The following is a 14,065-nucleotide window of genomic DNA, read 5'->3' as shown; positions in this document are numbered from 1 at the left end:
TGGACACTGGCAGAGGGGTTGTGTCTCTTTTTGGTTCCTGACCTCGCCATGGTGGGTCAGATGATAGGGTCTCTTAGAAATAGTTAGATTTTTACCTTTCTCTCTGATCCTAATGCTCTTTAATAAATACTTAAAAATTTAAATACTCTTGCTAAAGCTTATAATTTACTGGAGACCACTCATTAGATTTTAGATAGTATAGCTAGAATTTTAGCCCCTTACACTAAAAAGGTGTCCCAGGTTTTCAAAATAGTTGCAGGCAAAAGGTGGCAAAACTTCTGCTTGAATTTAATAAACTTACCACGGTGAAACTTTAACAAATAACATTTATTTTTCTTTTACATATCTATTTCACAGTCTGTACTTCACATCGCCTTCAGAGAAAGGTGCTTCTATGCCATTATATTTTACTATTACTGAACAAGCATTGACATTCTCATTAACTTAATAAGACAATTTGCTGGTTAACATTTAAATACACAGACACCAGTTCCAATATCTCAAGAACATTTTTTTGGTCATAACCAAGGAAATACATCAAAATATGACAACATTTGCAGATATATTACAAGCAAATAATATTTAACTCTGCATAGTTTATACAATATGTGGTGGTAATAAATAATATCACCAATCTCATCAACTATTTGTTAACTGGCCACAAAAAAGCCCAACATTCATTTGACGTGTGGCATTGTACGCTCCATTGGTATGATTTTAATATAGCTTTAAAAGTGTGTCTTTTTTTTTCTTGGATACAAGAAAAAAGTACTAAACTGGACTAAGAAAACAAGTTTTGGTTCACTTACAAATATTCCATGTTCACATGTTACATTCCTAATGTGAAGGCAAGTATTTAAATAGAAAATCTAGCAGTCAAAAAAAATGTGAATGTACGAATCAGAAAGAAAACATTGCATTTGAGTTTGCGTTCATGTGCAGGTTACAGTACTAGCCCAGTAGAAACACTAACAGGAAAAAAAAATTTCAGCAGAAAAGAACAGATGGGTCTCTCTCTGCAGTACATGGGTTCACTATGTTCCATAGTTAAGTGTTTTTTAATTTTTTTGTCTGGTGACCTGGAACTTCTAAAACCTTCATTAACAAGATCCTATCCTTCATTCCAAGAAATAAGAAAATTGCAGGCATGCTTTCAATCAGTAGCAAGAGCTGGAAGAGAAACCTGAATCGACATCAACATTTTAGAGTTTTGTTTTGTTGTCACAGTGCTCCTCACCACTGTGGCCAGTTAGAATCTACTGCTTTCTGAGTCAGGTTGCTAAATGCCATAAAGAATGCTAACCCTTCACTACATTAGGTATAATTTTTCAGCACGTTAAGTCATTACAATACAGTGCATGCACAGCCATCCTACCTGTCCATAGAGGCAGGCAATGCTCAAAATAAGTCAGCTGCTTTAATCAAATTTGATGTGAACAAAGATTTGTAGTATTTTGTACTGTTTTCAAGTTGTCAAAAGCAGCTCAGAAAGCACAATTAGTTTTCTTACTGGATACTACTGCAGCTTTTTAAAAATTGAAAGGTATATATAAAAATAATGCCCAAATCCTTAAGTTTACAGAATGTCAAAAATGCTATTGGGGATGTTAAAAGCATTGGGTAAAACCCTCATCTTCAGTGTGCCATCTGCTCCACAGGAGAAGAGTCGATTGCCTGGAACTATTTCAATCTGCATGACTCCGGCCCCAATATTTCTGAATATGGATTGTTTAGCATGTTCATTTTTAAATGAATGAATTAAGCCATGGCCTGTCAATCTCCACACCTATTTGAAAAGAAAGTATTATAAAGTTAACTGATGAAACTTTCAGTTATTAAGAATTTAACTTAACTAAGAAATGAAAAAAAAAAAAAAAAAGAAACAAATGACAGCAAATGCTGCCCCAATCAAGGTTCCCTTCCCCACATTCCCAAACTCCAAACCCATCCCAACTTCTCCAATTAAATCTCCATATTCCCACACAGTTCAGCCTCTCTAATCTTGACATGCCTCTTTCCCAAACAGTTTTACTTGGCAACATCATCATCTACATCAAATGTCTCAGTCACAACCTGATGAAGCTTAACATCTTTCATTCACATTTAAAATTACACAGAAATTATTGAATTATTTTTTTCAATTCAAAAATCTGCCCACTTGATTCATCCTTGGATATTCTATCTCTTCTGACAATGCAGGATATAGATAAGCAAAAGAAATCATTTCAGACAGAAGAAAGAACATAATCAATCAATGCATATTTATTATGAGCCTACAATGTTCCAGGTGCTATGTATGAGGACATGAATAAGCTCGGAGCGTATAAAGGAGACCAGCTTGAACAAAACAGGACCATCTTCCAATAACCACAAAGCTGCCATTTCTTTTCATTGATCTCCCACTCTCTATGCTAAGGCAACAGTGGTAGGGAGAGGAGAAGTATGGCTGAGTCACTCTTATGCTCAGAGCCTGGAGGCTGGGGCAAGGTCAGCAGCAGCCACTACTTGGGAGAAAGGTTGCCCAGTTCCCTCTGTCTCTTAATGGCAAATGCCACAGCCTCAGAAAGGACAAAAAAATAACAAATTGCATAACAATTCTTTGCCCAGAGCAACTGATACATGTTTGTTTGTTTTGGGGCAGGGGGAGACCTTCTGACTACTGTCTGCCTCTTAAGCTGACAGCATAGCTCATCTACAGAGTCAGGAACAGTTAAAGCAGCACCTAGAAATACAGTACTAAGAATAATGATCTATGTGTTACTAGATGATTATAAATCCTGAACAATCACGGAGAATTCTTAAAGATGTTGCCAGTGAATTGGCCTTGGTACAGACGATGGGCCCTACCATGACTAAAATCAGAGGATCATAGGACCACTGGGTCACTACTTCCCCAATACTTGATTCAGGACTACTCTTGTGCGTTCCCAGGATTAGAACCATAGCTCTATCCAGGGGACAAGAGTCTTCTACTGAGAGGAGTCACCAGGGAAGAGAAGGGTCACACATAGTAGGTTAGGGCATTCCGAAAACCAAGTAGATCAAAGGGAAAGTCCAAAGAAGTCAGCTAAGGCAGCAATAAGGAATCCAGAGGAAACTGAAGAACAAATGATCAGGGATTCAGGAAAGAGAAGGGTCATGAAAGGCCCAGCTGGAATAAGAGAGTCTCACAGGGTCAAGCAACTCCTGACCCTAGGCTTCCCTCCCCCAACCTCTGCTGAAAGAGTTCTTTAGGAAAATCTGCCCACAAATAAGTGGGGTGTTGTACTAATTCCACAAATTGCTTGGGAAATTATAAACGCATTTAACATGTGAAATAAGCCATACTTCTTTCCAAATGAGCACTCAAGTATCTTTTAAAAATGACTAACCTGTGGAAAACAGTATTTTGAAACTTAAAACATTTTAAACACGTAGCCACAAACTTGTTTTCTGTAGCAAGTCACCACATTTTGAAAGCATTGTTTTTCCCCAGACTATATCCAACATTACATAATGCAATGATATGTGTTTTCTACATTATTAATAATAGTTGGAAGTTATATATCACTTAAAGGTTTACAAAACACTTCCCATGCATTATCTCCTTTGATTTTTACAATGAACCTGAACCAAGTGGAATTTACCTTTATGTTCCCCTCTGCTGATCCTGTAGTAAAATATTCCTCACAGGGGTCAAGAGCCATGGCCTTAATAGCTGAGTCATGGGCCTGGAACGTATGAATTATTTGTCTCTGCCGGATGTCAAATATACAGACCCATCCTTTCCTGCCACCAGAGATTAAAAGTTGCTGCCTAGGTGCGTACTGAAGCACAGTGGCTCCATGCTCATGGCAGGTGAAGCCTGAGGAAGAATGTAAACAAATGTTTCAGACATTAACCTTTCTACTGTGGCAAATCAGATGAAGCTGAACATCTTTGATTCCCTTTTCAAATTACACAGAAGCTACTGAATCTTTTTTTTTCGAATTCAAAGGCATAGCTATTTTTAAATAAATTTTTATTCTTTTAAATTAGAATTAAAGAAGAAAACTAGACCGTTGTGCAATGTTAGGAAAAGCAAATGATATTTTAAACTCCAAAGTACAAACTGAAGAAAAATTTGGAGGCAGCAAATGTTTTAAAGATGGGGAAAAAGACACCAAAGAGAAAAAGGCCTCCTTGATTCTGAACTACTGCCTCTAATAAACCTGCTGTCAGTTTCAAAAGAACCAGTCCCAAACAATGGATCCTGGCCTTTTTCAGAAATAGTAGCAGATCTAGAATGAATAAACGCTTGGCAAAGAAGAAACAGGTAAAGTGAGCAGATGTGAATTCCCCAGAATCTCCAGAAAGCACGAAGGAATGTTAAGAGAGGGTCCTCCTTTCCAAATAATCCTGATCTGAAGAATACTCCCAACTCGATCTAAGTCTGCGTACATGAATGCAGGATATAGTGACAGGGCACATTACAGTTATAGAGAGCTTTATAAATATTCTTTCATTTAATCCTCACAAATTGAGAAGGTAGGTAGTACAAGTATCAGTATCCTTATTTCAAATATGAGTCTCAGAAATCATTTTCCTTCCCACAGCCATGAAGCTAGTAAGCAGAGGACAAGGACCCAAAAGTAGGTTTTCTGACAAGTAAGCAGTCCAGTAATCTCTCCTAGTTGTGAAAGAGATAAAGTTTCTTTCTGGTGAATTCATTTTCTCCCTTCTCTCTTCCAGCGTTAGTATAGCCCCATTCCTCTCCAGATCCATTCTTCATTTCAGGTTAAGGTTCTGGAACTGATTCATGCTGAGGTAGAAATTAATCAATTATTATCTGTCGGGGGATATTCATTTTAATTTGATTCTGTTCAAATAAAAGAATGTAGCTCTGGGGCAGCTAGGTGGTGCAGTGGATAGAGCACCAGCCCTGCACTCAGGAGGACCTGAGTTCAAATCCAGCCTCAGACACTTGACACTTACTAGCTGTGTGACCCTGGGCAAGTCATTTAACCCCAATTGCCTCACCAAAAAAAAAAAAAAAGAAAAAAAAAGGTAGCTCTAATGGAAATTCAAGCACCAATTAGGAGTGGGATAAGGTATTTGGGGGAGGAAGGGGACAGTAAGTCTTCTTAGAATCATTCATTCAACAAATATTTATTAAGTGCCTACTATGTGCTAGGCACTGTGCTAATACAAATGGGGAATACAAACAGAAGCAAAAGATAGTCCTTGCCCTCAAGGAGCTTACAATCTAATGGGGAAGACAACATATAAACAAGTATATACAATGCAAACTATATATAAGGTTAATAGAAAATAATTTTAAAAAGGAAAGCACCAGAATTAAGTGGGGGTTAGGAAAGGCTTCCTGTAGAAGGTTGGATTTTAGATGAGACTTAAAGGAAGCCAGGGAGGCCAGAAGTCAGAGTAGAGGAGGGAGACTGTTCCAGATATGAGTGATAGCCAGAGAAAATGCCCAGAGCCAAAAGATGGAGTGTTTTATTTGTGGAAGTGCCAGAATGCCAGTGTCACTGGACTGAAGAATATATATCAGGGAGTAAGATGTAAAAAAAAAAAACATGGAAAGGTAGGAAGAGGCTAGGTTAAGAAGGGCTTTATACTTGCTTCTGAGAGTAGTAGTAAGCCGCTGGAGCTTACTGAGGAGGGGGAAGGCCTGATCAGACCCATGTTTTAGGAAAATCACTTTCTTGGCTAAATGGAGAACGGAATGGAGTGAGAGAGAGAGACTTAAGGCAGGCAGACACCACAGTAAGCTATTGTAGTAGTCCAGGCATGAGGTCCTGCACTGGAATGATGGCAGTGTCAGTGAAGAGAAAGGGGTATATTGGAAAGAGGCTGAAAAAGGTAAAATTGATAAGCACTGGAGTAACAGAATGTGACAGAGAATGAGGAGTCCTAGATGACTCCTAAGTGACCAGCCTAAGAGATTGAAAGGATATTGTTACCTTCTACACTGATAAGGAAGGTAGGAGGGGGCTAGGTTTTAGAGTGAAAGAGTTAACTGGCAAAATGGGATTATTACACAGGGAATGATGGCATGGAACAATTATGCCTTGGTTTGAAGCCTCAATTTGAGGAGTAATTCCCTCAATGGCTTCCCCAGATAAGGGATATTGTGGAATGGATGGTGCTGGGCCATCTTTGATCTTAATGGTAACAGGCACAGCAGATTTAAGGAGACCTACATCAGTAGAGGAGGAAGCCCACAGGGACTCAGAAATATCAGAAGGGATTTCAAATGTATCCCTCACTGTTTCCTGAGTGTCTGAGATCAAAAGTGGCAGCAAGTGAACAGTGTCCTCTAGCAATTCCAGGGAAATGCTACCATGTGGAGAACAAGATATGGTTGCTCTAAGTTTACAAAGGAGGTCATGACCTAATAGATTTGCAGGAGAGTCAGGCAAAAAATAGAAATTATTGTTCTACTGTTAATGGGCCCATAGAAACTATGCAAGAGGTTAATTTTGCAACTGTTTGAGTTTTCCCTGAGACTCCAACTACATTTAGAGATCCAATAGATGTACATTCAAGGATAAGATTTGCTCACTAGGACTGATCTTGAGACTCCTGTATCTAATAAACAATCATAATAAGTATCCCCAACCCTAAGGGTTACATGGGGTTCACTATTCTGGGGAGGTGAATGGACTGATACAAGAGGGCTACAGATCTTGGGGTCTGGAAAGGTAAAGTCTTGGTAGCATTTCCCTGGAATTGCTAGAGGACACTGTTTTTTAGGAGGGACTAGCTAAGATTTACTGATAAATTCAGCAACAGTTTAGGCTTTCAAGTATTTATTAAAGTGTATCAGAAGTTAGTGAAGAGAGAGAGAGTGAGCACAGGTCTCTGAAAGAATGAAAAAATACAGCTCAGATCTATGCAGAATAGATAGAGAGAAAACCTGCCTTCCCCCAGCAGCTCATGCTTCCAAAAAGACCATGTCCCAGCCAGTTCTCCTGGAAGCCCCCTGTGGAACAGGAAGCAGAGCAGTCCCCACACACAGCTCCAAGCTAATTGGCTGATCCATTGATTGACATGACTTACAGGTCTATGAATAGAGGTAACTTCTGGACACCAATCTGACCTTCAAAATCTCAGAAAGGTCACCTCATGCTTTCTTGGTTCTCAGATGATTGACTATAATGGCAAAATGTATGGTACCTACTTTGCTGGGCTACTGTGAAGAAAATTCTTTATAAAAGTTATGATGAACAGGATGCTATCAGAAAAACCTGGAAAGACCTACATGAACTTTGGCAGAGTGAAATGTACTGTATACAAAATAACAGCAATAGTATAAGATGATCTGCTGGAAAGCACGTCGTTATTTTCAGCAATGCAATGATCCAATATAACTCTGAAGGATTTACAAAAACTGCAATCCATCTACAGAGAAAGAACTGATGGTATCTGAAAACAGATTGAAGCATATTTTTCTTTTGATAGTTCCTTAATATGAAGTTTTGTTTTTATCTGTTTTCTCTCACAACCTGGCTAATGTGGAGATGTTTTCCATGACTACTCATGTATAACTTATATTGAAGTACATGAGTTATTAAGGGGTGGGGGGTGGGAAGGGAGGGTGGAAGAGAAGTTAGAACAAAAAGTTTTTAAAAATTGATGTCAAAATTTGTTTTTACATGTAATTCGGGAAATAAAACTCTAAACAGAAAAATAAATAAATAAAAAGAAATACAAAAAAAAAGAAAAGAAAAAAGTGGCAAATTACATGTTATTATCTGTTGAAGACACTGAGTGAAACGTGGGCTCACATCACTCCACATATAATTTTCCATTCCACCAACTAAAAAATACCTAATAGTAATAAACAATTCAATTTATCTAGCACTGTTTACAAAAAAAAAACTTTCGGGGGCAGCTAGATGGCACAGTGGATAAAGCACTGGCCCTGGATTCATGAGGACCTGAGTTCAAATCCGGATTCAGACACTTGACACTTACTAGCTGTGTGACCCTGAGCAAGTCACTTAACCCTCATTGCCCCACCAAAAAAAAAAAAAAAAAGATTAAAAAAAACTTTCCCTACAACAATGCTGTGGCACAGTACTTAATACTATTCTCTCTTTTTTTTGGGGGGGGGGGGGAGGGAAGAAACTGAGGCCTGGTTACTTGCTCATGCTCATACCTCTAGGAAACATATGAAATAGGATTTTAAATCAGTTTTCCAAAATGGTCAAAGGATATGAACAAGCAGTTTTCAGAGGAAGAAATTAAAGCTATCTATAACCATATGAAAAAATGTTCTCAATTACTACTGATTAGAGAAATGCAAATAAAACTACTCTGAGGTACCACCTCATACTTATCCAATTGGCTAATGTGCCAAAAAAGGAAAATGATAAATGCTGGAGAAGATGTGGGAGAACTAGAACACTAATGCTTTGTGGTGGAGTTGTGAACTAATTCAACCATTTTGGAGAGAAATTTGGAAAAATGCCCAAAAGGCTATAAAACTGTGCATACACCCTTTGACCACTACTAGGTCTGAATCCCAAAGAGATCATAAAAAAAGGGAAAATGACCCACATGTACAAAAATATTTATAGCTACTCTTTTTGTGGTGGCAAAGAATTGGAAATTGAGGGGATGCCCATCAACTGGGGAATGGCTAAACAAGTTATGGTATACGAATGTAAGGAAATACTATTATGCTGTAAGAAACAATGAACAGGGGGGCAGCTAGGTGGCACAGTGGATAAAGCACTGGCCTTGGATTCAGGAGGACCTGAGTTCAAATCCAGCCTCAGACACTTGACACTTAACTAGCTGTTTGACCCTGGGCAAGTCACTTAACCCTCATTGCCCTGCTTAAAAAAAAAAAAAGAAACAATGAACAGGTGGATTACATGAATTGATGCTAGGTGAAATGAGATTGTACACAGTAACAACGTTGTGTGATGATCAATTGATAGACTTAGCTCTTCTCAGCAATACAATAATCCAAGACAATGCCAAAATACTCATGATGGAAAATTGCTCTCCACATCCAGAAAAAGAAAAACGGAGTCTGAATGCAGATTGAAGCATACTATTTTCACTTTTGTTGTTGTTGGGGTTTTTTTCTTCTTTCTTGTGGTTTTCTCTTTTTGTTCTGATCCTTCTTTCACAACAAGACTATTGTGGAAATATGTTTAAAATGATTGTAATGTATAATCTATATCAGATTGCTTTCTAGTTTCAGGAGGGGGGAGGGGAGGGAGGGGAGGGAGAAAAATTTGGAACTAAAAATCTTAGAAAAACAAATGTCGAGAACTATCTTTACATGTAACTGGAAAAAAATAAAATAAAATATCTACTAATAAATAAATCAAGTCTTCAGACTCCAAGTCCTGTACTCTTTCCACTACTCCATACTAATTCTCAATATATGAAAGGTCTACTTTTCCACATTTTTTCATTAGCACAAAACTAGAATACTTCATTTTAGACAGTTTGATTTTCTATGTCAATACCTATTTACCACAAGGAGTAATTTTAATATGTCCCTACTAGTTTCAGTCTTTCAGTCATGCAATGTAAACATTTCTTTACCTTCAACCCACAAACACACTTTCCAACTTGATTCCCTAATCAAAATTCAAATGAGGAAAGTACTTTTCAGTGTATCATTAAAGTTCAAGTCTTAATTCACTTACCATGAATAAGACTGTTTGCAGGTGATATCAGTGTATCCCAGAGGCATACATTTCTTGAAAAAACAAACAAAAAGAGACATAAGCATCATCATTGGCAAATACAGTCTTAAAAAGTGTCCTCTTGTTTGTAGAAGTTTCCAGTGAAACATCTGAATTGTTGAATTGCATTTATATCTATATGTAGAATGTAGGTCACCCATGTTAAGTATCACAATAACCCTGTAGCATTAACAGCAGCAAACACAATCTGAAAAATTTTGTTTGCTGGTCAGTCATTTTTTTTCTTACAAGGGAAGCATCTTTATGATGAGACATTTCCCAAGAAGTTATATTGTTACTATAAAACAAGCAGCTATATTGTTACTATAAGTCTTTCTTTTTTGTTGTTAATAATTATTCTCATAAAGGGAAAGCCCTTCACTGAAATAGACTATCAACTCATCTGTAACTTTTAGTCTCAGAAAGTTGTCTGTGGAACTGAAAAGTATAACCTGCTCATTTTTATACGGTCTCTATGTGTCAGAAGCAAAACTGAGCCCGGGTCTTCCTTGACTCCAAGGCCAACCCTCCAAGCGCCTGCATCTACTGCAAATAAGATATGAAGACCGCTGCTACTGTGACTACTTCTTGACAAGAGCTGATTTTTACTAAACTCTACTTACTGCCTATTGTGTTTGTGGGAAGGGGGATGTGGGAAAGTTGACCAACATACCTGCTGTCATTGGACTGTCCAGATGTGGCAACCAGACTTGAAGAGGTAATAAATGCAAAGTCACTTGTGGTTTTACTGTGGCACTGCCAACTCTACAGGAAACAAAGTATGATCTGTCTTAGCTCCACATCTAAAATATCACTAAATATCAAAATTCTTTAAAACAACATGTGTATACAGTTATACATGGCTACACACCTTTTCTAAAGTCATTACTATAGAAAGGAGAACGTGGCATAGACATCTCACAGAATTTGAGAAATGTGCAATAATATGGTAACTAAAAGGGATTAGTAAAACATGTAAAAATCTAGGGCATGCTAGGGGATTACTCCAGTCCAGTGTCACACACCACAGAAACAGTTACCAGTATAGTCTTTCTCTCTTTTGACATGCTTAAATGAAAACATGCTTGCCTTAAATTATAAATGTTTTAATAAGATGCAAAGCATTAATAATTCATCCTGTTCTTGGACTGGTTTGACCATTTGTTGTTATTTTGGTAAGATTCTGGGGGGAAACACCAGTTGCTTGTGAATTAGTTTCTCCAAAAATGTATTTCCTCTCAAGCTATCACAAGTTCCCTCATTTCTGCCAACTAACCAAGACCTATTCTAGGCACCTGATAACTTCCCTGTCTTGTCCTCAAGAATGGACATGTCCTATTTAGCCATTTTTATGATTGCTTATGCCTTCAAGGGCCTAAAAGCCTTAAAGAACCCTTAAAACTTAGCTTTATTAAGGGATCTTACAAGTCACTTAGAGACCATCTCCTACTCATTATCTGTAATATCCTTGACATATGATCAAACAGCCTTTGAATACTTGTCCTGACAGAGAATTCAGTACCTTACAAGGCAGACTGTTCCATTTTTTTTTTAATCATTTTAACTAATGGAAATCATTCATTCAACAAACATTTGTCTTTACAGAACCGTTTGTGCTAGGCACTGCATAAGGCATAGTCTAAAACTTCATGAAGTCTACTATATAAGAAGGAGATAAGACATAAACAAAAATGAAAATAAGGCAATAAAAGTTTTAAAAGGCGAGAATACGCTGTGAAGTTCAAGGGGGAAGGAAAGGGCATCAGAGAAAGTTTCATGAAGTCAATAGTATTTAATTTGGATGAGACACAAATGAAGTTGGGTGGGAAAAGAAAGCAGAAGAAAACGAGGAGAGAGATGGAGAATAAAATTTTACTTGAAAGCTAACAGGGATTAAAGAGTAAAGATATTTTAAGAGAAGGGTGACAAGACTAAATCTACGTTTAAAAAAATGATTAATCTTGGGGCAGCTAGGTGGGGCAGTGGATAAAGCACCAGCCCTGGATTCAGGAGGACCTGTGTTCAAATCTGACCTTAGACACTTGACACTTACTAGCTGTGTGACCCTAGGCAAGTCACTTAACCCCAATTGCCTCACCCAAAAAAAAAAAAATTCAAAAAAAATGATTAATCTCAAAGTGGAATGAAGGATGGACTAGAAAGGTGATAGTGAAGGTGGAGTAACCTATCAGGAGACTATTACTATATTTCATGATAGTGACAACAAGAGACCGCAATAGGTAATGAGAGTAGAATGAAGGAGCAGCTGGGGGGGGGGGGCAGTGGACAAAGCACTGGCCCTGGATTCAGGAGGACCTGAGTTCAAATCCAGCCTCAGACAAGTGACAATTATTAGCTGTGTGACCCTGGGCAAGTCACTTAACCTTCAATGCCCAGCAAAACAAACAAACGAAACCTGCCTCTGACACTAATAGAGTGATCATGGGCAAGTCACTGAGAGTAGAATAGAGAGAGAAAAGAGATTCATGCTGAGAAATGTTACAGAGATTGAATCAACAAGTATGTAACTGGGAATGAAATGTCAAAGAGGGAAAGGATCAAATAACTCCAAAGTTTCCAAAATGGGACACAGGGTAAATGGTAACAACAGAGAAAAACAGTCAAATGAGAAGATTAGAGATAGATACTGAGAGTTTATCACCTGCATTTAAAACCACAAGAGTAAACAATTGCAAAAGAGAGAGAATGCATCTATAGAGAAAAGAAGCCCAAAAACAAACCCTTGGGGAACATCTATATTAAAGGTTCAGGAAAGCTTAAAAAAAAAAAAAAAGACAGCAAAGAAACATTTAAGGAGGCAGAAGAAGAATCAGGAGAAGGTGGTGTCTCTAAAACCAAGGAAAGAAAATGTCTAGTTGAAGGGGGTGACCAAGTGTCAAAAGCTGCAGAAATTTGAAAAGGGTGAAGATTCAATATGGGATGTTAGATTTAGAGATCAGGGTGTCATTTCTGACCTCTGAGAGAATAGTTTCAATAGGTTGATGTAGAAAAGGCCAGAGTAGGTGAAGTTGAAGAAAGAATGAGTGGTGAGGAAGCAGAAGCATTAGGTTTAGACAATTTTTAAGAGTTTAACAGTGATGGGGAAAATAGATAAAGAGTATGGGAGCTGGGTGGGTAAAAAAAATCAAAGATGTTCTTTAGCTTCAGCTAAAATCTGCCTCCTGTAACCTCTATTCATACTTTCTAATTTGGCTCTTTGGAAACGAAAAGATTTACCCTCCCTTCCAAATAAACAGTTCCTCAATTTCTCTAGAGAAATTAAGCAAGCACTGAGGGGGAAAACTTATTAACAGCTGATAATGACAAGCTTCCCATTTTTTTTTATTTATCAAGAAATTAGTAAATTACCATACTAAAAGGTTAAATTAATATAGAAATCTATCAGTTAAAACCAAGGAGAGGAGCAAATCAACTAATAGAGAAAAAAGGAGCCAAGTTCAGTATAATGTAGTCAAGAGGAAAGTGACTGAATTTTAAGGAGTCAGGTAGAAGACTGTCAAATGCAATAGAAATCCAGAAGACAGAATACTGAAAGGTTCTTGGATTTAAAAAGGTCCTTGGTGAACCTGGACAAAAGCATTTCCTTAAAACAAGAGGGACAAAAGCCAGATGGACTGCAGAAATTAAAGAAGGAAATGGACTGAATGATGAGGTAATACAGACAATGGGCACAGGCCAGGAAGTCTGGCAGAAAGAGAAACAATCATTGGAGATATTTAACTAGGGGCTAGATGACCACTAGTCAGACTGTTGTAAAGGGGACTCCTGCTTATGGTTCCTTTCAAGCTCTGAGATTCTATGATACCTGTATGCCCTCTTAATATGAAAAATCCTCCCCAAATTCCTAGACAACTACATGATCAGAAGTAGGAAATCAAAGCTTTCTAATACAGATGAAGTCTGAATAAAAGTTTATGAAGGTAGAACACAGAATCATGGAATGTTAGAGCTGGAAGAAACCTGAGTGATTGCCTGGTCCAACTATCTGATGATCATGATAACAGCTTTCCTTTTAAAGTGCACTATAGCTTTAAAAATGAAATTTTAAACCAAGATCTAGCATTTTAAAATTAACAAATGCTTTCTTCTGAATAACTCTTTGAGGTAGAGTCCTAATATGAACTTTGTAAGGCTCAAAGAGTTTAAGGAATATGTGAGTTAGTACAGAATCAAAGACAAGACAGAGGGGCACAGAATAAAGCCAATGACCTCCTTTAATTATAATAGTCACCTGTCAAGCTTTGAAAAAGAGATCAGTAGACACAATCAGGTACTGTATCCAGGACAAGGTTTCAAAGTAACATCTGTTGCTAGCTCCACGTCTCCTGGATCGCGTTATTCTCTCACTATAAAAT

The 14,065-nt window shown here is 37.7% G+C and overlaps 1 protein-coding gene across 2 annotated transcripts in view; it reads right to left on the bottom strand.

Annotated features, from left to right (window-relative positions):
- Window positions 1-306: 306 nt before the first annotated feature.
- The window catches only part of DMXL2 (Dmx like 2), a 161,489-nt gene continuing 147,730 nt past the window's right edge, over window positions 307-14,065 (bottom strand). For both annotated transcript variants that reach the window (XM_043990151.1, XM_043990152.1), the window contains 4 exons: window positions 10,363-10,454; window positions 9,651-9,703; window positions 3,627-3,844; window positions 307-1,786 (listed from right to left, as the gene is read on the bottom strand). In XM_043990151.1, the coding sequence (XP_043846086.1) occupies window positions 1,577-1,786; window positions 3,627-3,844; window positions 9,651-9,703; window positions 10,363-10,454 (573 nt within the window). In that variant the 3' untranslated portion in view covers window positions 307-1,576. The remainder of the gene's footprint in view (window positions 1,787-3,626; window positions 3,845-9,650; window positions 9,704-10,362; window positions 10,455-14,065) is intronic.

The sequence above is a fragment of the Dromiciops gliroides genome, chromosome 2 (assembly GCF_019393635.1).
Source record: "Dromiciops gliroides isolate mDroGli1 chromosome 2, mDroGli1.pri, whole genome shotgun sequence".
In the NCBI taxonomy this organism is placed as follows: Eukaryota; Metazoa; Chordata; class Mammalia; order Microbiotheria; family Microbiotheriidae; genus Dromiciops; species Dromiciops gliroides.
This window is presented reverse-complemented; position numbering and strand designations above follow the sequence as displayed.